General features: G+C 39.4%; 1 protein-coding gene across 1 annotated transcript in view; it reads left to right on the top strand.

Moving 5' to 3' along the window:
- Nucleotides 1-2040: 2040 nt before the first annotated feature.
- Nucleotides 2041-26272, top strand: part of cpne5a (copine Va) — a 130271-nt gene continuing 106039 nt past the window's right edge. The window contains exons 1-3 of the mRNA XM_072681790.1: nt 2041-2445; nt 20151-20191; nt 22217-22263. Of these exons, the coding sequence (XP_072537891.1) occupies nt 2336-2445; nt 20151-20191; nt 22217-22263 (198 nt within the window). The 5' untranslated portion in view covers nt 2041-2335. The remainder of the gene's footprint in view (nt 2446-20150; nt 20192-22216; nt 22264-26272) is intronic.

The following is a 26272-nucleotide window of genomic DNA, read 5'->3' as shown; positions in this document are numbered from 1 at the left end:
TGTAGGTGCTCCTCTCCCCATTACAGGTCAGTAGATCATTAACATGATTTTGAAGCTGTTTTAGGGTAAAATGCTACATGATGTTGCTTTACATTGCTTTGGCAGAAGTAAATGAACTTCTTATGCATCTAAGTGCTAAAATGCAATATTATGTATATGTACAGTATATGTATGGTGTTAGTAATTTTACAGTAGAATGCATTTCATTTTCACTGCAGTATATGGGTACAGTCAAGGCAAGGGGAAGTGCAGCCAAGTATGAATAAAGCAACGTACACGTGTCTACTGCTAGTAGTACAGATAAATAAATATTCACTTTTTTATGTGTTGACAGAAATTTTCCATTATCAGTGTTGGCTAAATGTGTGAATTGACAAGCAGTTCTTAGACTTCCCTGCACTGTTTACTGATAATTTGCATAAATATATAAATAGACTTCCATCAGAATTTTAGTATAAAGGAAAGCTCACCCAGACCAGCAGGTGAAGCCCTCTGAAGTACTGGATTCAAACCAAGAAAAAAAGAGTACAGTACATGGGATATCTGTCCTCTCTCTCTCTCTCTCTCTCTCTCTCTCTCTCTCTCTCTCTCTCCCTCTCTCTCTCTTTCTCTCTCTCCCTCTCTCTCTCTCTTTCTCTCTGACACACATACACACACACATAGAGAGAAAGAGCTCCAGAGTCACTGATTATTTGCATTGGGTCTAGGTCATGAATGGCAGAGCTGGAGCAGAACTGACGCACTGTTCAGACTCCTCACTGCTCCATGTTGAAAATGAGGAATTGAGCTCTTGTTGCAGTGCAGACTAAAGGTGTGGAGTGTGTGGAATGTGTGGAGGGAATAGAGGGAATGGGTGGAGGGTGTAATAGGAAGGAGAGTGTGGAGGAAAGGTGTACAAGTTGTGCAGAGAGGGGGTGGAAGATGTGAAGAGGGTGTGGAGGGGGCGTGTGGAGATGGGCGTGTGGGGATGGGCGTGAAGGGTGTGGAGTGAGGGTGTGGAGTGTGTGGAGGGAGTGGGTAGATGGTTGTGGGGGAGTGGAGGGTGTAGAGAGAGGATGTGGAAGGTCTGAATGGTGTGGAGAGAGAGTGGAGTATATGGAGGGAGTGGATGGAGGGTGTGGAGGGAAGGTGTGGAGGGAGGGTGGTAAAGTGTGGAGGGAGTGGAGAAAAGGGTTAATAGGTTGAAAAGCTCTTGAGCAACAGTAGAGCAGAGCGACAAAGCAGACGTAATTTAATATGACAGATGATTAACTAAGAATCAATGGACCTCAGTGTGTGCAACAGGGACCCCTGCTCTTTCTTCTATTCTCTCTCTCTCTCTCTCTCTCTCTCTGTCCTTCTCTCTTTCTGTCTGCTCTCTCTCTTCCTCACTTTCTCAGTTACTTTCCTTTCTGTCTGCCTCTTCCTTTCTTTCTTCTCTCTCTTTCTCTTTTAAATGTCTAATCTAATAACATCACCTGTAATATGTGTGTGTGTGTGTGTGTGGTGTGAGAGAGTTAAGAAACAGTCATGGCTGGTTATGAAAGTGATTCAATAATTCTCCTGTTAGTTTTGGTAACGCTCCCCGTGATCTGTATCACATCTTGCATCATCAGTGTATGGGGCAGTGGGAGCTGTCCGCGGCTGTAGTGCTGAAACCTGGAAAAGCTGCAGGTTTGTTCGCTTACAGCATCTAAACATGCCCCAGATAGCCCTTTAGATCTGCTTCAGGCTGGTTATACTGCGCAGATGCGTCACGCTTTAACTGTAGATCGAGGGTTCGTGAATAAACCCAAATGTTCTCAATGTTCTCCTGCAGTGAACTGTTGAGAGTTTAGGCGGAGCCCCTTGCAGACAGACCAGAGCTTCACTTTTGCCGTATTTTCAGCTCTTTTAAGACAAACTTGGACTGAAAAATCGAAGGCGTGTGCCTCGGAGAGCGCCGTGTTTCTTTTGGTAATAGCTGTGAGCTGTGTGGCTCGAGCAAAGCGAGTCATAGCGACGGATCGATGCCGTGGCGCTGCATTGAGCGGCAGTCGCAGCGCAGCAGGCGAGTGGAAGAATGCGAAAGGGGTGGAGTTGAGCTCTTTTACTTTACCAGCGGTCCAGTGTTGGGTGGAGAGAGGGATAGAGAGAGAGCTAGAGTGAGAGAGAGCGATTGCTCCTCTCCGTGGACTTTCGCATTCCCCTGAAACACCGAGGCGCTCTGAGCTATTTGAGTTGTGGAGCGCGTCAAGGTTCTCCACCGTTCGCCAGCGCCCAGCACCTCGCACCACGCGCCCCGAGTGCCTACCTGCGCCTCCAGGCGTTGAACAAACCCAACCCGCAGAAGAAGACGCCCGCGCTGCCTGCGCCCATGGAGGGAGATGTTATGGACAAGCTGGAGGACATGTCCTCAGTGTCTGAGTTCGACCCCATCACCGGGAACATTCCCGCCACCAAAGTGGAAATCTCCGTCTCCTGCAGGTACGGTGCGCTGCTGGAACCCAAACCACTTCTTCTCTTGCGCTCCTCCAAGAGCTGTAGCCAAGGACAATCCATGGTTTTCTTAAAAGCAGTGGAGCTGAGTTTGTTGTAAGGTTTTTTGGTCAGGTTTGGTCAGGTTGCAGGTTCCTCTTTTAACTGTTACCCAGCCGTAGATGTTCTAATGCAGATAATTTGGAGGAAGAAGACCATGCATACGCGGTAGTTTACAAGCAAATATAATAATTCTACTGGTATAGAAATCACAGCATGGGTCAGTTGGATCCAATAGATCCATTGCTAATAAGTCCATTGCTCATAAATGAACACCGTAGGAGCTGATCAACTCTGTATTACTGTACTATTATTATGCAGAATTAGCCATTTTTATATGGCCTTTAAATCATATTTTGATTGCGCAAAAAAGTTACGCATGCCTAATAATTGTTGAGTTGCACTCAGTCAACTACTTGGCACAAGCGTAAGGCTTAGATACGTCAACAATCATCTGATGGTTGCAGGTGACAGCCAGTGTTGTCCCACAGTGTATTATAAGCTGTTTAATATTTGCTAACTCTAATCGGCTATTGGTGGTATGCATACGTTTGCCGTTGGAAATTGTCTAGTGAGAATATCAGAATATCAGAATAACCAATCATACTGATCACCTTCTGGTCCAGATCCCAGCAGGTTCTGCCCTTCATTGGGATCAGTACATTTGATGGTAGTTATGAGTCAGAGCACAACACACCCTGCTCCATGGACTCATTGAATATAAATACACTCCAACCCAGTTAGGAATTCGAATTTCTTTCTTGTCCTATATTTGCCCTGAATGTTGGAACAGCACAAACTAGCAGCTCAAACATCTTTTTTTTTCTTCCTACATGGCTTGTGCAGTCCTGTGCAGTGTCAGAATTAAAGGCATCTCTTTATCATCCCCCCACATACTGTCCTGATGATGGAAGCATGTTCAATTAACTAGCTTGTGTTAGGGTAAAAGTCAGAGATGGGGTTGATAAGAAATTCAATCTCCTTCATGCCGCCTTGCTATCAAGACCCCAACTCGGCCAAATTGCTCTGAGTAATGGCCTGGGCTGTTGGTTGCTGCTGGTGCGGGGGGTTTCAATCATCTTGAGGAGAAATGGATACAGCTGGCACATTTAATGCCTGCTTTGCCTCAGTAATAGACACTTATAGTAAATTATGCATTCCAGCCCAATTTGGACTTAATCATGTCACTAAAACTGCCAAGCAGACTGCCCAAATCATTCACTGAGCCCTAATAGGAGTTACTTCCTCTCCCCAAACATAAATTGACTAATTTACCAGCTTAATGTGCCTTTAACTGTGAGAGCACTTGTGTGGATGCAGCTCCATAAGTAGTGATAACCGAAGGCTGGTAGTAGACAGGAAAATGCAGAACCTTTGCAGATTCTTACAATGTTTTTTTTTAGCTTGGATGTTTGGTTTTAGTGGAACAAAAATGTTAGCTGAGATTCATGATGTGGGAACGTTCTCTACACTTAATAAAAGGTTTTTCACCCTTCATTTACATAAATATCTCTTAAAAGAAGCCTCCATTGACAATGTTCACTAAATGAACAAAACTATTGGGACAACTGCTCATTTATTGTTTCTTCCAAATTAATGGGTATTTAAAAAGAGTGAATCCTGGAGCATTGTTGTGGGGATTTGATTGCATTCACTGACAAGAGCCTTAGTGAGGTCAGAATGTTGGATGATCACCAGCTCTACAGCTCATCCCCCAAATTATTGGATGGAGAAACATCATTCCAGACAATACAGTTCAACTGCTCCACAGCTCAATGCTGGGAAGTGGGCTTTAGACCCCTCTAGCCCATGTCTGGCATATGGCATAGTGCCAACAGGCACTACTGCTACACGGCTCAATGTTGGGGAGGGGGCTTTATACCCCTCTAGCCCATGTCTGGCATATGGCATAGTGCCAACAGGTTGATATTTATCTGCTCCAGAGAGTCATATTCTATTGGGAATTACTTCTTTACAAGGACAAGACAAGCTGTTTGTGTGCATTTGCACATCCATATCAGCAATTGGTGCAACTTTAAAGTAGCTAAATGCATTCATTAGAAAGGATGTCCACAAACATTTAGGCATATGGTGTATTAAAGGAACCGATGGGGGAGAATCAGTCTGAAGGACCCTATTTTGGCATCTCTTTGAATGAATGACAAACATTTAACCCTTCTGTAGCCTTAACATTCGGTATACTCCCCCTGTCCTAAGGGTCAAAAATGACCCGAAGACAATCTATGTACACTGGAAAGCTACAGCTTTCATTGAGGTATAAAGATTAAGTGACCCCACGCTCTCTAATGTTGGGGTCACACAAAAAAAACCATTATATTTGCTGAAAAAAGGTAATTTAGTTTTTTTTCTCTGCTGTTAAACATGGTGGCGGGTCATGTACATGAGGATTAAAATGAGAATGAAATGAGTAAGTGGAATTTCTCTGCCATTGATAGTTACTTACACTGGTAATAGATTTTGCTTACCTGCTTACTGAAATGAGTAAATGCCACTGCACAGCACCACCCTCCCTGAATACTAGCATTTATGTCCACAGAATGTGTCTCTGACACGGCGATGAGCCATGGCTCTCTGGGGTCAGGGATTGCTTGCGTTTTCTATAATTGATTTAGTGCAGGCTCTGTGTCTAGAGATGGAGCCGGACACAGAATATAATTGCTCTCTGTGCCCCCTCCAGATATTCTCATAACCTGTTGCTGTTGTTATTGGACAACAGAAAAAAATGTAGGCTGACAAACTAGGGGGATTGAATTGGATAACCCTTATCACAAAAGCCACTCTGTGGCGCAGTGGCGAGAGACATTTATTAGCAGTGATTATGCTGTGGGTTCAGGCAGGTTGGATGTACTCAAATAATCAAAGGATTAAGAGGCACTGAGTAGAGTTGGACTCTTACCTTTCTAGTTCCTTTCTAGACTGAACTGCATGTGTGTAAAACATTTGTTTGAACATTTCTGAAGGTTAGAATTTAGGGAGCAACAAAAGAAAAACATTTAAAAGAACATGATTGATGTGGAACTGTGTGGTAGAGTTGCTCTATCTCTGTTCCCCCTTCACAGCTTGGTTTAAGGGGTAAGGGAGGGCACTTGGCGCCAGGAATAATGTTCTCAGATGTGAGGGAAGAAACAGAGACTGAATAATTCATGTGTTTCTCGTGTGAAGGTAAAATGGGGGCATAATGAAGAACCCTATATTGGCGCATTCTTGGAAGACTAAGTAGACTGTTACACTGACTTTTGACCCCAAACCCAAAGCCTACCTTTTACTCTCAGGGTGCCAGAAGGGCTCTTTGGAGCGATGCCAATGAAGAACCACTTTTGGTTTAATGAAGAGTCTTTCAATTTTTTGATTCTATTGAATGGAATGTGTGGCTGTAAGGTTCAAGGAAACTCTGGATAATTGCAGTACAGTAGTTTATACACTGTTAAAAGCACAAGATCCTTGAGGAACTTTTGAAGGTTCTTCATTTTGAAACTGTGGAGGAACCTCTTAAAGTGCTTTGAGGAACCTCCAAGAAAATATATTTTTTTAAAAGAAATAGGTTACTTGAAGTTTTTTCAAAGGCCTCCACAGTTTCAATCGGAAGAACCTCCAAATATTCCTCAATAATCTCCTACGTTTACCAGTGATACTAATTCAATGCTCTTGTAGGGAAAATTAAAAACGTGTAAACATTGCATTCTGCCGTCCTGCTCTGTCTAACCCCCACCTCAAAAAGATTTACAGCATAGCCCAAAGGGGGGTGGTCACTCAGTCAGGGGTTGTTTAAAAGATCACAATCTGGTCAAGATAAAAGTTAAAAATCTCTGCCTAAGAACTAAGAGAGAGAATCCCAGGGTGGGCGACTGCAAAGGGTTCTTTGGAGCACCCAGGCACTCTCCCTCGCTTTTTCTCGCTCTCTCTCTTTATCTACATCTCTCCTTTGCTATTTTTTCTCTGATTTGTATTCTATAGCCTAATTATTTCACTAATCACTAATTAGTTACTTATCCTACTGTATAATGCAACTCACATCATCATGTCCCATTAATAAATCCATCAATGTGATCTTAAACCAACAAGAGGTTTGGTCTACTGATTTGCATTGTTTATTGTTCTAAACTGTGATTAAAAGCAGAGTACCATGCTAAGTCTTAATAATGTTCTTTTGGTATTCCGTTTGAAATTATTGGGATGTCACAGAGGGACCAGTTTCCTAAAAACTCTATCAATGAATGCTTCTTTAGAGAACCGGCAGATGTAATAGATGTAAATGTTTAAAGAACCTCCACATAGTGTAAAGGTTGATTCCCAAAGGTTCTTTCCACTCACAAGCCTCAACCATGGATCTTGGCAAATGGTTATTTAGGGAAAAAAAAGCAACTCTTCAATGGCATCAATGTGGCACCTTTTTTAAGACTGAACGTTTTGACCTAGAACCATTAGGGAACATCCTTCTTTAAGTATGTAGGATCAGACAGCTTTCTCAGAGTTTCTTCCATAGTGGTTAGAACATAAAGGGAACACTTATGGGACATTACATCCTTTAAGTCATTATCTTTCTGGTGCCTTCACAGGGATTTGACACAAGGAACTTTAAAATCCACTAAGCTACATGCTGTGCAGTTTAGGAAATTCTAAATGTTCCACCACTCTCCAGCAAGTTTCGGCAAGCCAAATGCAGTTTGGGCTTAAAGCATTTCCAGTCAGATCAAAGGAATGATAGAAGGGGTTGTGCACAATACTGCGCCCTTTTCATAAGTTGTTAAGCGTCCTTTTCTTGAACATTCCTGACCTCAGTGGTCACATCAATAATGTTATCGACTGACAGAACCTGCGCCTTGTAAGCTTTTGTTATTGTTCCCTTTTGATTGAGTCGTGGCACTACACATCTTCACCTTTTCAGCTGAAAATGTCATATTGTGCGAGATCATACGAGCACTGAGTAATGTTTCCACCTCTGGCTGATTTTGAGAAGCTGGAAAAACACAGCAGCGATAAATGTCAACACATCCCCTAAGGTGGCTTGTTGGTGCTTTTTTTCTTACTCGATTCTGCTGAATTATAGGCTTCATATTTTCCATTGTTTCCCTGACAGAAGCAGACAACATTATGTGAAATTACCATAATGTGACAGTCGTATTCCAATCCCTGTTGATAAGAAGAGAAAACACATCCTGTCTGATTAGTGGTTACACACTGGGCTCGAAAGAGTGGTCCCTCTGTGGAGGACACGGGATGGAAGTGTAATGGAGAGAAGTCTGATGCTGCAAGCATAAGTGTTAGCTGCAGATTTATGGAGGATGGAGGTAGCTGTGGCCAACCATAGTGCAGTTTATGTCGAAAGGAGCAACACGCTTTGCCTCTAAGACTAAGTTCTCATCAGTCCTCTTTAGGGGTGAATAAAACAAGAATACACTTCAAGAACTCTGCATTTGACTCTGTATGGTGAAGTGCCTGTCCTTAACTCTCGAGTCTATGGGTGCCACACTGTGAGCCACTTCTGCATATTATCCTCACTGTGGAAATTACAGCAACTTGGTGAGAGAAGTGCATCCTCTGGCAAATGCAATCCTGCATCTGCTGGGAAGGCTCAGTTCCACTATGGCCTCTTGGCTGGCTATGCCTTGACCTGACAGGTGTGCGGATTGAGAGCATTTTTTATTCTTTTCTTGGTTTTTCCTTTGTTTATTCTAAGAATTCTTTCATTTTTACTCTGCTCTCCTATCAAACATGTACCCTGCCTCAGCACATTCTTAAAATAAGGGTATTTAAATGGTTCCTTAGTAAAGACAAGGGTCCTATTTAGAAGCATGACAACTCAAAGAACCAGTCGGATGCTTAAATGGTTCTTTTTTCAAGTTAAGAAGCTCTTCTGGATGGTGGAGAACGTTTTACAAATGGTTCTTTATATAAGGTACAGGGAGGCCCAAAAGTACTTGGGCAGTAACACAGTTTTTGCAATTTTGTTTCTGTAACACACTTTAGTGGATTTGAAATTACGCAGTCAAGATGGGATTGGTGAGCAGTCTTTCAGCTTTAATTCATGGGGTTTAACAAACATATGGCAGAACCTGATTATGTGTACATAGCTGACAGGAAATTGGACAATTTTCCATTTTCTCTATTGTATCCCTGCCCAAATACTTATGGATAAAGAACCCTTTTTCAGTACTATATGGAACCCATTTTGCTCAGAGTGTACATATTATACTACATAGTCCATGTTATAGTGCATACTTTTATAGATAAAGGTACCAAAAGGGCTATTTCAAACTGTTCTAGATATTTCTAGATATTGTGAATTCAGTCAGAGCAAAAATCAGGGCTGTCTCAAGGGTCTATGAAGAACAAGTTTGACAATACTTTCAGTTTATTGGTTCTTAAGAACAAATGTCACTTGATTGGGAACAAAATGTGGTTCTTTGATGGCACTGGTCAAAAGATTTTTGACTGATTTCTACTGCTCTGCTTGTTTGCAAGCTCAATGCAGAGACTATGCTAATGCTCTGAGACCTAATTACTGGGAATGGCGAAAAAGCAAGATGACTGAGGTTGCCTTCTATATATCAAGAAAATGTAATTAGCTGTTCCCTATACATGAATGACAGACATTGTCTTTCTATAGGGGCTAATTTCTAAAGCAAATGGTCATTGCACAAGTTGAATAGCCATTGGTCAGAATTGCCCCTGGGACTTGGAATAAGATGGAACTTTCTTTTGTGCCTCACTGGTTTTTAAAGACACAGTCCTGGAGGGCAATTTGGTTTTTGATCACATGCTTTGCTTTGGTCTGTTTGGTTGATGGGCATGTCTGCGAGGGGCTTTGCTGCTTTCAGTTCAGGAGTCAAATGCTTAGCCAGACTGCTAAGAGCATCAGATCTGAAAGCAAGCATTGTCTTTCATGCTTTTCTTATCACAACGACAGGGGAGAAACATCAGTTTCAATTTTGAGGACATATTTGAGGGCTTGAATGGAGTGTCCAGTGGACTGAGTAATTACCTATGCAGGAAGAGATGTGCGAGAGAAGAACGAGAGAGTGGGAGAGAGGGAGTGAGGGAGAGAGAGACTGACCGACATTCCCTCTCAGGTGGTTTGAGGGGAATCCTAATGCAGCAGAAATATGTTCAGCATGCACAACAATTCCATGCAAAGGCATGGATATCTGGGTTTAGGAAGTACTTGAACTGTGTTTTCCTCTATGACAAATGCATTTAGTCTATATCACTTAGTTATAGTTTCAACATGATCATACATTGTCCATAAATGATACATGTTTTTTTAATGTTAATATAAATATAAATATAAAGTAAAGATACTGGCAAAACATGTCAGTGTGCTTTTTACGCAGTAAAATCATATGTCATCTTGTCATGCCAAGAATGTCATTGTAAACAGAAGTCATGTGAAGTCATGTATACAGAATCTGGTCAAAAATATATCCAGATACCATCTATATACAAAATGCATGTTAATGCCAGATGTAAACAGGCCCTAAAAGTTCTTCACACTCCTGAATCTTATTTGCAAAAATAGTTCCCAAAAGAACCATCCAGCCAGTGTTCTTTATGTGACCAAAAGTGGTTATTCAATTTTGTGTCACTTGAAAAAACCTTGACACTTATTTTTTTAGAATATAGATGCTCTCACGTTATCATTTGTACTGTACACTGTTAAATGTATATGTTCCTTGCAGAATTTTTTAAAGGTTCTTCGATTTGAAACTGTGGGGAAACCTCTTAGGGTGCTTTGATGAGATTTCAAGAATATGTTTTTAGAAGATTCAGGTTCCTTGAAGGTTCCTCAGAGAGATGCCTTCACTGTTTTAAATTAAAGAGGTTTAACAGTGTACACTATGTCCAAGAGTACGTAGGCACCTGCTCATACAATGTTTACTCTAAAATCAAGGCTATTAAAGACGATTAAAGGCTTTATTCGAGATGTTGGAACATGGCTGTAAAGATTTGATTGCATTTAACCATAAGAGCATTAGTGAGGCTTAGGCACTGATGTTGAATGATTAGTTCTGGATTACTCCAAGTGATCCCAGAGGGATTCAATGGAGCTTCATCACTCCAAAGAATGGACTGCACCAAAACTCCAATGCTAGGCGGCTTTATATCTTTCTGACTGATGCTTGGAAGGTATGTGGGGATGTTAGGGTCATGCATCCCATTCTAGTCTATAGGCAATGCTTTTATTTTTGTTTTTCAAATATATTAGAACCCTATTTGCTTAGAGTGTATAATTAGCTGCAGATGTCACCAACTGCATTGTGGTAGTGCTCTCTCCATACTTCAGTGGTTCTTGAAATGAGGCATGTTTCTGGCCTAGACAGAGCAACTCTATTTGACAAAAATCAAACTACATATTGATGCTTGATGATTCACTTGTTTACGCTGCGGATCTGCCTGATTTCCTTATGAACGTCACAGAGGGAGCACCTACGTTACGGCGAGTAACCAAACAGATGGTGGGAAGAAAACATCTGTTGGAAGGATCGATGGTCAGAGTGAGGCCTAGGTCAGTCGTTAATAGAGCTGGCAGATTGTGTGTGTGTGTGTATTTTCCTTGCGCATGTGAATTTGTGGGCTTGTGAGTGAGTGTGTGTTGCTTTGGCAAAAACAAAGCAATTAAGGCTCCATTCAGCATTCCCATGTGAGATCTTGTAGATGTTGCTGATGCTGACAGGCCTGAGCACTCAGTATGGGGTAGCTGCTTATGTTTAACATGTGACTAGAACCTTTGTACCAATTTGTTTGCTGAATTTGCACTCATATCAAAGAATACTGATCTGCTGGATGTCAACAATGAACATTTAATTCAAAAATGTTTTACAAGGGTTAACTTACGTTTTCTAGCCTGCACTCTGGATATTTACATTTACATTTACAGCATTTAGCAGACGCTCTTATCCAGAGCGACTTACAAAAGTGCTTTGCTATTTACCCAAGAAATTTAGAATAGACCAATAATTCAAAGATACCTCTGAGCTTTAGACATTACTAAGCACAAGTCAATAAGGTGACCATAGTACTCTGCTATTCGCCCAAGTACTCTTGGAAGAGGTGGGTCTTCAGTTTGCGTTTGAAGACAGCGAGCGACTCTGCCATTCGGACACCCAGGGGAAGCTCATTCCACCACTTTGGTGCAGGACAGAAAAAGCCTGGATGCTTGTCTTCTGCGGATTTTGAAGGATGAGGGTCGAGCCGAGCCGTACTTGAAGCTCGAAGGGCTCTTGGTGCAGATCAAACAGAACATGAACAGTACAACTGTTTGTGTTATTAATTTGGTTAGGTTGTGCTTGTCTATAATTGAGACAACAGTCATCAGACATTTTATTAGTAATTGGTGCAGAAAACTAGGTCCTTCCAAAGGGGTTTACTTTGTTTTTCTTGCAACTGTAAATTCTCTGCTACAGTATTAGACTTTAATGTTGCAAGTAAGCAAAACGTATTGGAATATTGGTAACAAAAATAATGAATTTGCCACCATGTAATGTAACAACCAACTACAGTATACAATTGAAGGAGATTTCTGCCAATGTTGAGTAAAGTGTATCCAGCCTGCACCTCTAAACAAGAGAGGGGGTTTCCAAGGTTGTTTAGTAAAGGTAAGGACTCTATGTGGAATTATGAAACTCATTTTGCTATTCAAATGCATAAAAAAAGAAAATGTCATATAATATGGTTCAAATGAAAAAAAAAACCCACCAAAAATGGGTTTTACTATGTGTTTGTCAGTGTTGTTTTCAGGCCTATATAGAACTCAATTTGCTCAGAGTAAGAGTGAGAAAAGAACACATTTGTAGATGAATTCAGGCCAAATCTTTCACACATCTGGCTTTAAATAAGTGCTATTCTTAGCTCAAGGTACTACGTTGTTGAATTTGTGCAAACCTGTTGCAATAAAGAAGTACTAGTAGGTAGTAAGAAGTAGTAAGACCTTGGCCCAGGTTGAGCTGGGTTTACAGAGGTAAAATACCACAAGAACCACAGAGGGACCACTTGCTCTTTCTCAGACCCTTACTGAACTTCGTACAAAGCCTTTTCAATTAATCACTGGCAATTATTTTTATTCATTGGTAAGACTTGAGACCCTAAGGCTTAAGCTTAACCCTTGTATTGCTCACATTCATGAATCAGATAAAGCGTGGCAGTAATTCTCTGTAAATGAGAATCATTTATCATTTCCCTGTAAGAATGATTATGCACCAGGCTGCCTACCTTGTATATGGCAATAAAGCCCGATAAGGACTAATGGAACCTTAGTGGGTCTTTAGTTTTTTTGTGGGAAACTGATGTTCAGTTTGAAAGTGAATGAAGTAAGCTAGCTAAAGCCATGCTTAAGCTTTAATGATGCTGTCTAAACAGCATCTTTCTTGTTGTTGATTAGTTGCTGAAGTGCTGACATTGTTGTTTCACTGAAGCACCTATAAAACTGAAGAAGAAGAAGGTGCACCGTTCACATTTGAGTTAATGAAACTTCATAATGGGAATTCTGCTTCTGCCAGGGCAGAGAAGAAATTGCCGTCACATGAAAAAAAGTCTTAATAACGACCTGGAAAAATGCCAGTGCCTGGCTCAAAATTGGGCTGGGGTGCCCATCCTCTCTCTTTACCCTGGGGAAACTTTCAGTGGCCGCTCTCTCTTTCTCTCTCTCTCTCTCTCTCTCTCTCTCTCTCTCTCTCTCTCTCTCTCTTTCTCTGTCAGCCATGCCTTGTGCACAGCATCAATCAAATTGTAGTAACAACAGACCCAGTTCTGCTGACTTGAATATTGCTGCAGTCATGCAAAATCTTCATATCATGATGTTTTTCACTTCTTGACATAATGTAAATCAGGCAGTAATTATTTTTGTTGTGTCACAATTTCATGATGAATAGACCAATAGAAATGCTCTTTTTAGGCTGATTTCCAATGATTTTCTCCAATGAACTTCCAATGAAGTTCAGAAGGTTTTTATCTTCAGTGAAGTGGCTGTTTTGGAGATTGGAAATTTCAATCCGACAGCAGCAATGTACATAATATGGACAAAAGTATTAGGACACCTGCTCATTCACTGGTTTTTCCAAAACCCTTATTTTCCACTTCACGTCAGGATCATGTCGGTCCGGAGCCTATACGGAATCATTGGGCACAAGGCAAAAATACCCCATGTACCAAATCACATTCACTCACACCTAGGAGCCAATTATTACCAGTTCTTCTACCATGTGGAAACCCAGAGGAAACCCATGTGGACACAGGGACAGCAAGGATCAAATCCACAGCCTGCATTTGTTGGAAGAACTGTAACTGCTGTGCAGGGAAGGCTTTCGACCAGATTTTGCAGCATTGCTCTAAGGATTTGATTGAGTGTCTACAAACATTTGGACACACAGTGTTTTTCAGTGGTATCATCTCTGTTGCTATGACCTGTCCTCAGCATAAGGGGTTTTTCATTTTCGACAGCGCAGTAGAACAAGCTCTTGTGCTTTCATACCTCAAAGCCTTTGACTTTCGAATGAAGTGGATCCTGAACGTTCCCTCTTGTCCAGTTAGGTCTTGGCCAGAAAGCTCTCCAGCTCTCCAATCCTGAATCATGCCTTCTGCCTCTCTGAAGCAATGAGAGTTAAACTGTATGCTGAGGAGGTTAGAGTCTATTTTGATCACTCTGGCTGAAATAGCTTCTCCCACACGAGGGTGCCAATTACAGTGCCATTGGGTTCTTGGAGAGTGTGGATGAGAGGGGAATTGGATCACAGGTCCAGTGGTGTGAGACTGCGGGTTTGAAGAACGAAGAAGAACATCTCTGCTGTGCCAGGATCATCCTTCGGCATAAAATGTGGTGGAACAAACATTGGGACCAATTATTCATATGTTTGAAACACATGTACACTGGTGTAAACAGCAGGTACACCGTCATAGTGTTGATAGTGTTGTTGGTGGCACTCAAATAAGCCCAGCTTGCTGTTATGGTTGGTTTGCCAGCTGTACTTTATTAATGTTAAAGAGAAGAATTTTTATGTCTCCCCATGAAGCGCCGCCAAGCTTAAGACCTCAGATTGAACTTCAGTTCTGATGGAAGTGTTGCAGAACTCCTGGCAGGGTGCAGTCATGCCTCAAGGCCCAAAGGAGCCAATTTGAGCTTTCATTATGAACCTGTCAAAGCTTTTGACCTGTCTACCTGTTCACTGGTGTGTTTCATTTCCCTACAGTCAGTACTACATATTCCAGTTAGGGTATAGCAACGTTTATAGGTAGACTTATATTCATTTATTATATAAGTATTTGAACTGAGGGGATCTGTTCATAGATGTTACTAAATACGTATAGTAAGTATGTACTTAGTAGTAATGTACATAGTACAGCAGAAGCTTTCTTGTTTGTATAGATAATATGGCCACACAATTTATTAGGTATTAGGTAATTATGTATATGGATAATTAGTACTGAAGTGAAATGACTTTGTTAATAGTAAATGTTTCTATAATGTGATATTCTGGGCTGATTTTTTTAGATTGCTTGAACCTTTTCAGACATTTTAAATATGACAGTTTCCAGAGTGTTTAATGTCTTCAGTGAAATCACTTCATATTATATTATTATATGTGATATAGTAGTTCTCCACAGTCTTTGCACATTTAAGAAGAGAGTTAAAACCATTATTACCAGTAAGGCCCGGGGGTCATGAGCCATGCTGCTTTGCCATCAGCAGCCAAGCTGAGAGAGCATAGAGAGAGCACAATTTACTCAAGCACAATAACGAATTCAGTTTTCTGTTTTATGTCTCTGTAATGTCTTTTAAATGCTTCTATTTTATAATAATGGTTTTATTCTATTTTATTCTATGTCTGGTCTTTGTGTGTGTTTTGAAAAAATGGCATATAAATAAAGCTGATGATTATTATTGGCAGTAGCAGATGTTTGGTTTCATTAAAATAGGCAGTAGTTCCACAAAACTTTATTTTAAAATGTATTGCCTGTCAAACACACAAGTTTGATTGTTTAATACATAAAATACATGCATTTATTCATGTATTTCTCCTTCTCTGCAGCATTCATTCTTTCCCACCTCGTCCTCAGTGCCCTTAACCCTTATTAATAATTAATGATTGGTGGAATGTACAGTAATCCCCTGGTTTAAGCTAGAGAAGACAGCACTGTGGATGGAAGGGAACTCAGAATAAATCATGGAGCAGAGTATTATCACAATGATTATGAATTGCTGTGAAAAAATATTACAAAATGTGTCCTCACAGGATTTATGAGACTGAACCATAGCATAGGCCTATTGTTCTACAACTAAAGCTGCAGAATTCCGCTCGATGTCTTACAGAGACTTTTGGTTACATAATAGTATTTGGCCCTTGTATGTACATCAATCAAAATTTTGGAATTAGTGCTAAAATACAATCATGACCGGAGCTCATACAGTCATGCAAAATGACTACTTTTGTTTAGGAATGTGTGAGCTTTCTGATTGAAATGGCAGCTGTTTCCATCCAAAGAGGAAGTTGTTGTGGCGTCTGGGCGTCCACCAGTAAAGAATCGAGAAACTAATTGAAGAAAGTGAATGTGTTCAAACTGATTTAGCTGAGAAGTGACAGGGCTTTGTTTTCCGCCAGTGTCTGCTAGCAAGAGATTAAGACTGACGGGCTGCTAGAGAGGCGAAGAGCTAACATGGTTCTTTGTTAGCGTAGCACTGTTCCTGGATTCTCTGAAATGTCAAAATGTAGAATCCCAAGCCATGCATAAAAAAAAAATGTGTTTCTGTGACATCAATAAAGCAAATTAAATTAATTAAAATCAGATAGGATTCGGCCTAATGTGGTGTTATTGACTTTGTAATGTGTCCTGCTAATTTCCCATGTGTGCGTGATTATCATATTGCTTACTAGCCTAATGGGTAACAGAACCTAAGCCAGCCAACTGCAGATGCAATTTGAAATACAACAGTTTACTGTGCCTTCTTTTAAATTGAGTGTTTTTTGGGTAGGACTCTGTGGGGACTTGCTGTGTTCGCAGCTGTGGTTTATCAGTAATAATGGTGTCTAAAAAAGCAATTTGGAAAAGAAACAGTTTAAGACATCATGTAACTGCAGTGCAACTAAGTTTTAATACATGGGTAGGTGGGTGGATGGACGCATTTGTTTTTATACAGCAAATGACAGTTTTAATGCTGTTCATGGCACTGTGGCTCAGGTATGTAGCTTTTTCTGTTTCTGAGAGCAATTGTTCACATGATGTTCTGCTCCAGCTTGCTGCATCAGCACAGCTGGAATAAAAAGAACAAGACAGTAACCTTAGCCAAGCACAATGTCACTATGGCTCCCCCTTCTAACCCTATCAGCTACTGCACTTCAGTGTTTACTTTAGGTCATCTTGGTACTGCCATACTCTCAAAAGCTCTGCTTCTGACCTGATGGTAGTTTTGAGACTCATCTGACCCTTGCAGGAGGGTTGGGTTTTCAGTTTGGTGTTGCTTGTTCTCTGAGCTCCTAGACAAGCACTAAGTCTCTTATTTAACATAACATGCAATAAACCAATCAGAGTGTGACTTGCCATTCCCTTTAAGTGCCAGGTGTGGTCTGACTTTAATGGTTTCGCGCACCGTCTGCCTAGATTGTTTTCCGTCAGTAGTGCTCTTGTGTTTTCCGTTGCCAAGATAGCAATACGCCAGAATTTTCCTGAACATACCTCATTTCGAGACCACCAGGCCCATCGGCGTAGATATATTTGCAAGCACCGTTGCTATTTAACCGACGCAGATGGAAGGCATGAAAATAGACTGTTAGCGGGGTGTAGCAATGAGCATCGTGGCACACCTCGCACAGGGTGTAAGATAGGGTCCCAAATGTAACAATGGTTTCAAGCACATTTAACATTTAACAACATGTTCAGGTAGTTTCAGTGCTCATGTTTCCTCTGAGTTGATGAATTGGTTATTTTAAGTCATGACAGATCAAAAGAATTATAGCTCCTCCATTTAAATCTGCTTCTTCTTCTGACTGGCTGAGCCTGGTTTGAAGCCATCCTATATTAATATGACAATCACTAATGACACATGCAAATGAAGGAAAGGTGCAGTAGTGGTACTTTTTAACGCAGATGGGCAGCTAATCTTAAACTATGCAGAGACAATAATTTTGATAGGTGTATTGTAGTGAGTAACAACACTCCTTCAATCCTTCACATGGCAGTCTATGGTTCAGATCTGCAGCTTGGCAAGCACACCACGCTACACCCATAAGAGTCTAGATTTGGGCAACTCTTGGACTTCTGATGTTATATTCACCTAGCTATGTTACTTGATTCATTGATGGTCAGTCACTCTGAATAATAATATCAGACAATTGCCATACATGTAAAATGTACAGTCTTATACAAACCTGGTTAAATTACATGTGATTCTTGAATTTCAATGTTAAAATGACTACAAATCCTCTTTAGAACACACATTTACATACAGAATTACTGATTGGTTGCTGAATTGGACACATGTTAAATTCAATCAAATGAAATAAATTTAGAAAAGCATAATGGCACATTTATTATATTTTCTGATATGCTTATTTCAGAAAATTAATAAATACATTTAAAAATTACATGTCATGTTCAAGTTCATGTTTGATTTGTTTACTTATTTTAGAAAATCAACAAACCACATTATTATGTTCCCAAACTTTTGCATAAGACTGTATTGCCATTATAAAGCATTCTTATGCATTGTAGTAAATCTGCAATTCTGTACACTGATAAAAAATCCTTAGTTTGAACCTGTGGAGGAACCTCTTAAGGTGATTTGAGGAACCTTCAAGGAAACCTTTCCTTCTAAAAACCTTGAAGGTTCCAAACTGAAGAACCTCCAAATGTTCCTCAAGTCTCTTATACTTTTAACAGTGCAGGGCCACATCAAATGTATGAGTTCTCAAGTGCAGTACATTTTGACCTTCTGCTCAGTAAAGCGAATTTAACTGATACATTGTACTTGTCTCTATTTGATTGTTCTTACAGCCAAAGTTGGTAAGATCAATATGGATACAGTGTACAGATACAGTATACAGGCTATATATTTTAGCAGCTTGATACACTGGTTCAATATTTGCTGTGAATCATGAGTGCTTGCAGAATTCCAGTGCAGAATATCAGACTGTATTGTATTTTGGACTAGAAGCTTTGGTGCTGCACTCTCCGTGTTGCTATTCATATGCTTGCTCTTCCGCCTTGAAGCAGTACTTAACTTTAGAGTCACTGCACACTGCAGCTTGTGTGTGTGTGTGTGTCTGTGTATGTGTGTGTGAGTGTTTGAGAGAGAATAAGAAAAAGCATCAGCACTGTCTGCAGTCCCCACACACAGGGAAAAGAAAAAGTTTTTAACATACATGCACATACACATTTACACAATTAGAGGGCTGGAACAGTGTTCTGGGGAATGAGATTTTAATTTGCCTGTAAAGGCCAATCAAATTCTGTAATCTAGCGTAGCATGTCACAATGCTAGTAGCTTGATGTAATTTGAAGCAAAGAAAAATTAAAGGTAATTTAAGTAAAATGTCACATAATACTGTAATAGCTACATGTAGCCTAATAGGCTACATACGTTTTCTCATGAGTACATCTAAAAAAAGTCTAAAAAAATCTAGCAAGTCTGTTATAGTATAGCACAATTGCAAATGTCTAAAGCATACAATAAAACTCACTAAAATACTGCATGCATCTGGTGACAACATGTTAACATAAGAAAAAGTAGCTAGTGACAGTTTCGTTACTTAAAAACATGAATTTCAAATTCTTTATTTTAAACACACATTTGTACTCAATTGCTATTTTAGTTTTCTTTTTTGTACAACTGAGTTAAAAAAAAAACCTAGGGTAGCTAGTTTATAGGCTAGCTAGTCAACTTTCAATGGAAGTCAATATAAAAACAATTTATTCAAATTTGGTTCAAAAATTTATTTTGGAGCATTTATTATTGGTCCATTAAATTGTTAAATCTTGAAACAATGTTAAGGACCACTACCAGTTTGAAATGAAACTAGTGCATCTAAAAAAGTATTTTTATTACATGTAAAGGATCTTTCAAGTCTTTTCTCGTATAATCTCAAATGATTCAAATATTTAATTAATTTCAAGTTTGAATAGATTACTATTCAAACAGTATTAGTGTCAAAGTAAAAAAAGGCTTGAAGTTTGCCACTTTTAATAAGACACCAAGTTTTTGCATAAGAGTGGTGATTCTATACTATATTCTATTACTATATTCATATAATTTAATTTATAAATATGTACATAGCGCAAGTTTTAATTTTTTTCTCGATTTGTTTTAAATTTATTGTTTATTTACAGTGTTTTTATAGTGTTTATTGTATAGAGTGTTTATTTATAGTGTTTATTTTTATTTTATGGAGTGTTTATTTTTACATGAACAGTCGCAACTGTAACAACTGCAATTTCCCTCCTGGTATCAATAAAGTATTTCTGATCCTGATTCGGATTCTGATATACCATCTCTACTTGGATTACCTCAAAAGTTTCAATTATTGTGTTTAGTCAGCATTGTCAAGTTATGTGAATGCACTTGTTGATTGTTTTGAAGATAATCTGTTAATTATATTAATAATATAATCTGTTAATAATAAACTGACTTGTAAACTTCTTCTTTTCTGCAGAGATCTGTTAGATCGAGACACCTTCTCCAAGTCTGATCCATGTAAGTAACACAGGATTTTTTTTTTTTGCATTTTTAACACAAACATGTAGTTTGTTGGTCCACTTGCCTGAGGTTTATCTCCACAGCAAGTTTCTCAAGTGGTCAAACTCACATTGCATCACGTACAAAAAGCTGTTTTTTATTGTGAGAAACTTTGATGATGTATGAAATATTACATGGTCTCCATGTGCTCTTCCAACTCTTGCCCCTTCCATAGCACTTAACAGCTATTCTGTCTACTCTGCTGTTTCCGAGTGCTCCCTCAACATGCGCATTGCATTTGCATAGTAATTTGACGGTGTTTCTTCAACATCAACAGAATAGCATAATGTATGCAGAGCCCAAACCTGGCCCTTTGAATACTAATGGCAGCTCTGGGAGCTCTCCTGCTTGCTGTGGCCCGGGCTCTTTGCACTTTATCAGAACGTACTGGTTTGTCCATGGCCTCTCTCAGATTGGGAGCACAAAAAGATGAGTCATGGTGGCTGCTTCCAAAATGCAGGGTCTGCAGATGTGCATCAGTTTCTGAACCTCGCTTCAGTTGACTTTATCAGCTGTGTAGATATTCCAAGATTACGCTATCTAGCAAGCCCTTCTACAAGATTTATCAGATGAATCAAATCCAGTATTCCAGCGTTTGATCGAGGAGACTAGAAAATTGTTCTGTGATGATTCAGATCTGTTTTAGTTTTGATCATAGTCTACTTGTGTTTTATGATTTACACGGATGTAAATGAAAGAAATGCTGTATTAAAACCGTTCTATTTATTAAGCCTTTTAAATACAGGCTTAAGATTCATTATTAACTATTATTTACTATTGTATCTACTAATTTTTACTAAGCAGTCATTCCCTTCAGACTGCTTGTTATTCAGCAGTTGGTATCTACTTAACCCCTTAATGCAGAAAGGCCTATAACACACTAAGCTGTATTATTCAGCAACTACAGGAACTTCTGTACAAACTGGTGGGGCTATTCTTTGGAAATAGAACTTTGTATTAACATTTTTAAATAGGCTGTTTAAGGGGTTAAACTCATTTGGTACTTACTGTAACATGACACTGTTAAAAGAAAGGTGTCAAAAGTAGAGGTACGCAATTTTGGTACCATTTGGTTTATTGGATCTTCACAAAACATTTTTGTAAAGGATGTGTGTGATGAACCATTTTAAAGATTTAGAACCTCTAAGCACTTCAAATTTACATGATTTAAATGTGGCCGGTGGTTGCAAATGAATAAAATATGTTATATAACACAATTTATTCATTTACAAACACTGGCTACGTTTAAAGTATGTAAACTTGAGTTCCGTTTTTTTTACGTGTACCAATTATTTTTTCTCCCTAGAACCATTTATCCAAGCGTTTATGCACATATGCTTAATATTACATATAATTTATATAAATATTTTTAAAAAGGAGGTTCTTCGCTGGTTCTCTAGTAAAGGCAATGGTATATAGAACCATGGCAGCTCAAAGAACTCCTTGAATGCTTAAAGAGGTCTTCAAATAAAAGGGGAAAGGGAATTGTATACTAACCATTTATAATATTAACACCACTTGGGTAAAGTGAAGTGAATAACATGGATTATCTGTTTACAGGGGTACATGTTAGGAGTGAGATATACATATTAGGAAGCAAATGAACAGTTAGGTATTGATATCTGATATGTTGGAAGGAGCAAAAATGGGAGCATCTCTAAAACGGCAGGTCTTGTAGAGGATTCCCGAGTTGAAGTGGTCAGTACCTACCAAAAGTGCTCCAAGAAAGCACAACCAGTGAACTTGCAATAGGGTCATGGGCCCTTAAAGCTTATTGCATTTTGTTTGTTTTAAAACTTTTTAAAAATTGTTCTATATAGCACCAAAGGTTGCATTTTTCAATACTATTTAGAAACCTGTTAGTCGAACCCTTAAGAGTGTATTTGTGTATTGGGCTAGAATTTGTGAGCTCACATATAGGCCTTTTAAAGGGTTAATCTATTGTTTATCTCTGCCTTTCTCTCTCTCTTACTCTCTCTCCAGTGTGTATCCTGTATACTCAGGGAGTGGAGTCAAAGCAGTGGCGAGAGGTGAGTGATCGTGTGAAAGAAAAGGTCTAGAATGAGCCGGGCCAAAGTTTTCCCTCATTTCCGTTAATCAGCTCTGTGTATGCTCTCAGTTGCTGCGTACTGCACTCCGCTCTGCCTTTATCCCGATCTCTGCAGCCCTAGCCTTCAGGTGTCCATCACTTCCCATTGATTCTGCTGCTGAATATTCATGCCTTTGCCCTTGTGTGGCCCTGCTCCCACAGCGATTGGCTGTTAAGATGATTGTACACATTCCGAAAGCGATTAGCATTAAAGTCAATCGCTGTCTGTCAGCCAATGCATTTGTAATGGGCCCCGGCCTCATTGGTGCTGATTTTTCATGCTGAAGTTGTGGGTTAGATAAATCCCTATCAGATCTGGCAAGTCAGCTTAAAGACTTGCTGTTTCCTCTGGCTGCCATTTCTGTCCATGGGTAAGCAGAAAAAAGACCTTGAACATGAGGCATCTAAGCAGGATAAGAATCCTGTGCTGCGATGGTCATCTGTTCTTGTCCTACACTGGACATGGCAGCTTTTTGTCAACCATTGTTGATGACTGGTATGGGGCTGATGCTAGCAGAAATTCTGAATATGACAAGTACAAGTAAAATATCACATAACTGTTAGATAAAGTAGCTAAAAAAACAAACATATGAAACCAGAGCAAAATAAGCATGTAATTATATAATCCAAATTACAACAAACGATAGTATTTACTGTAAAGGTTAGTTTGGTTGCCAGTGCATCATTTGACGCAAGTACAGGTGATGTTTTATCCACTAGCTTGAGCTACTGTGGCAAAATGACTGCACTTATCTCAGCGCCTGAAAGCCAGGATACCTTTCTGACCCAGTCCTCACCTGTGGGGGCTACACTCTATAGAAACACTAACTATAGAAAGATCCACATCTACAGTCTTCTAGTTCAACTCTACCTCTATATACCATCAAATCTATGCTCATCTTTGTCATGGTAACTGTCTCAACTTTTAATTATGTCTAATAAAAAAAATACTGGCTAATCAGGACTGTGTTAAAGTTTCAGACCACATGGCTATTTGCTTTGGTAAAGCCATTGCAGTGTTAACAACCCCACAGCAGAAGGCTTTTATAGTTTTTTGGCTTTTATCTTCTGGAAGAAGTCACCTGTGTGAGATTTTGGATTATGGAGGTAAAGTTATGTTCTTAAGAATTTCAGGTGTTCAACTGTTTTCTTGAACAATGCCATAGAAGAATTACTTTTGATTTCATAAAGCAAAGATTCTTTACCAGGTTCCTCACACTCACACATCTAGATGAAAAGCATGGATCTTTAAGGAATCAAACAGGGTTCTTCTATGGCAAAGGACGTTTTTTAGAATGTACAGTAACCATTAACGTTAGGTGTTAGTGACTATCGCAATTAGAAATCAGATTAACCTTGCAAGTGCAATTTGCATTTCCTTAAATAATGAAAGTCAGTAGCTAAGATGGATGACAAAGCATTCACACAGCATTAGAATGCATTGGTTATTGGTTGGTAATTAGACTAGCCAACTATGCAGTAAGACCTTTGTTTATTCATCTGTGTTCACTTGCACTCTACCTATTCTGACACAGGCCACACCATGTTTAGCTTTTCTTGTCTTCACCTACTTGCTTTAATGTCTTCTTTCTCATGAATTCATCTGTCCTGCCTAGTCCAATACACACAAAAATAAAGTCAAGGTTGTGTGTGTTTTTTTTAACAGTTTCCATAATCAATTTTGTGCATATATAATTTGTAGTGGAGGTTAATATTGCTTTCTAATGCATCATGTTAAAAATTAGATTAGAGTTGGAGTTGACATATTTTCCTCTGCAGTACACCTGCAGCCTATTTCTGTCCCACCCCCTTCCACTTTCAGCCAATAATCTAATATAATCTACCAGTGAGTGATAGTGCACACCCGCTATAGCCTGCAACCTGTTGGCTGTTTGCCTGCTATGACCACAGCAGTGCAAATTTGATCCTGTCCCCCAATTACTTCGTGGATAACGTGGGACCTGCAAGCAAACCCGCCTTGTTCAGACATCTAGCTCAGACATCCAATCCCAGCAAAAAGAGCTTTCTCAACAAACCACTCTCCAAAGATTAGTTTCACTGGTTTTAATCACATTTCTTTCATTTTTTAATCATCATTTTTTCCAAGTTCTCTTTCTTGCTGAGTATTAGTCAGTCAGGCACAACTTAAGGCAGTCTGTTTTGTGAGGGGTGGAGCTGTGGTAAGGAGTTGGTCATGAAAATTCAGATTGTGATGAGGCCATGCAGAATGTACAGCCATGTAAGAGCCTATAGCTAAAAATACATGCAAAAACACATTAACAAAACAGGTACACTGTAAAGAAGATATTATTATTATGTAGTCTAGAGATTCTCACAAGGACAAACACCAAAGCAAATCGCTTCCTTACATTAGTCATGTAGACGGTTACCATCTTGCTTGGTGTTTTGTGATAGCAGCACTTAGGCAGCAGAAGCATTCAAGGTGGGTGGCCATGATAAAGATGGCTCTTCCCTTTCTGCCTGAAAGGAAGTTTGACCATGCAGAAGAGGACATCGATGGTCTTCCCTCTGTGTCATTGAAACTTCTTAATTACACTTCTTCAGCTCAAGGACAGTTCTCTATCTTCTACTTTCGTACAATGTCCTCCTCTACTCCAACACCAATGATTAAAACTTTGCAGACCACAGACTGCCTGACAGTACAGGGGGGTCCCCATCCTCCACACCCTTTGTTCTTTTCCACTTGTTGTGTTTCTCAGAAAGGTTTCGAAGATACACTGCAAATCGTTCTACTGTTATTTCCTTCCCCTGTTATTTCACACAGGGGAAGTCAGTCCTTGAGAATAATATCACTGTAAGGGAAGTAAGCAGTGGCCTCCTAGGTTAGCAAAATTATTTTCTCATGTCTGAGACAATGTATATATTCTTAAACAGCCAACAAAAAAGGAAAATCAATTTCAAATGCTAAAACATAAATTGTGATTTTTTAATGAGTAATAACAGGCCAATAAAAATTGTCAAATTTAAACTTTGAATAGAGTGTTGTTCGCTTGTGTGGATCTATGGCTGATGGGTTCCTCAGACTGAGTCTTGGTTTGTCCCAAGGTTTCTTCCTCTTAGTATGAGAGAGTTTTTCCTTGCCACTGTCGCCACCACCTCCATTGTGAAAGGCACTATATAAATACATTTTGAATGATGAATTATGACATTTGTGTGGGTTTATATATCATAAAAAGTAATAATTCATGTTTACATGATCGTATCTCTTTATCCCACATTGAAAGTGTAATATATAAATAGGCTGGTTGATTTGTGTATCCGCTTCCTAAATGAATCATCAAATAAAAAAGGAATAAATAACTGATAAAAACTTAAATGATCCCAAATGAGGATCCAGGAACACAGTTATACCAATAAATAACTATTTGCAAACATATATTAATGTGACTTTTCAGGGGTTAACTGGTTTTCATTCGGTTTTCAATGATACAGGCTCTTCAAGTGTGGAACATGTTATTTCTCTACCTATTAAAAGTCATGATTTTCGGTTTTGTTGGGACTGCACTAATGTACACCCGTGCCTGAATTCAAATTATATACTGCTCTGTTAGACTCAAGCACAAGAGCGAAAAAGCTAAGCCATTTTCCAAAGAATGTTTCTCAGCTTGAAGGCTCTTAAATCAGAGAGAAAAGCTTTTCTCTCTACAGTTTATGATCATTTAATTTTATGCTTGATGCCATTTATATTAACGGCATATGCCTTAAGGTCTTCCTTTTTATGCACCTCTTTCCATTAACTCTAAATTGTTTTCTAAATCTCCATTGTCATTTTTATTAATAGGGAAGACCCACTGAGACTGAGCCTTAATGTCCCCAATGTTTGCCCACCCTATCTAGCAGCCTACTAGGTGACATGTATTTACATTAGGTTCAGGGTTGAGTTCTAAATGTGGTTTCAACTGCAATGTGTTCTACAGAGATGTCAGAAA

The sequence above is a fragment of the Salminus brasiliensis genome, chromosome 6, assembly GCF_030463535.1.
Source record: "Salminus brasiliensis chromosome 6, fSalBra1.hap2, whole genome shotgun sequence".
Lineage (NCBI taxonomy): Eukaryota > Metazoa > Chordata > Actinopteri > Characiformes > Bryconidae > Salminus > Salminus brasiliensis.
This window is presented reverse-complemented; position numbering and strand designations above follow the sequence as displayed.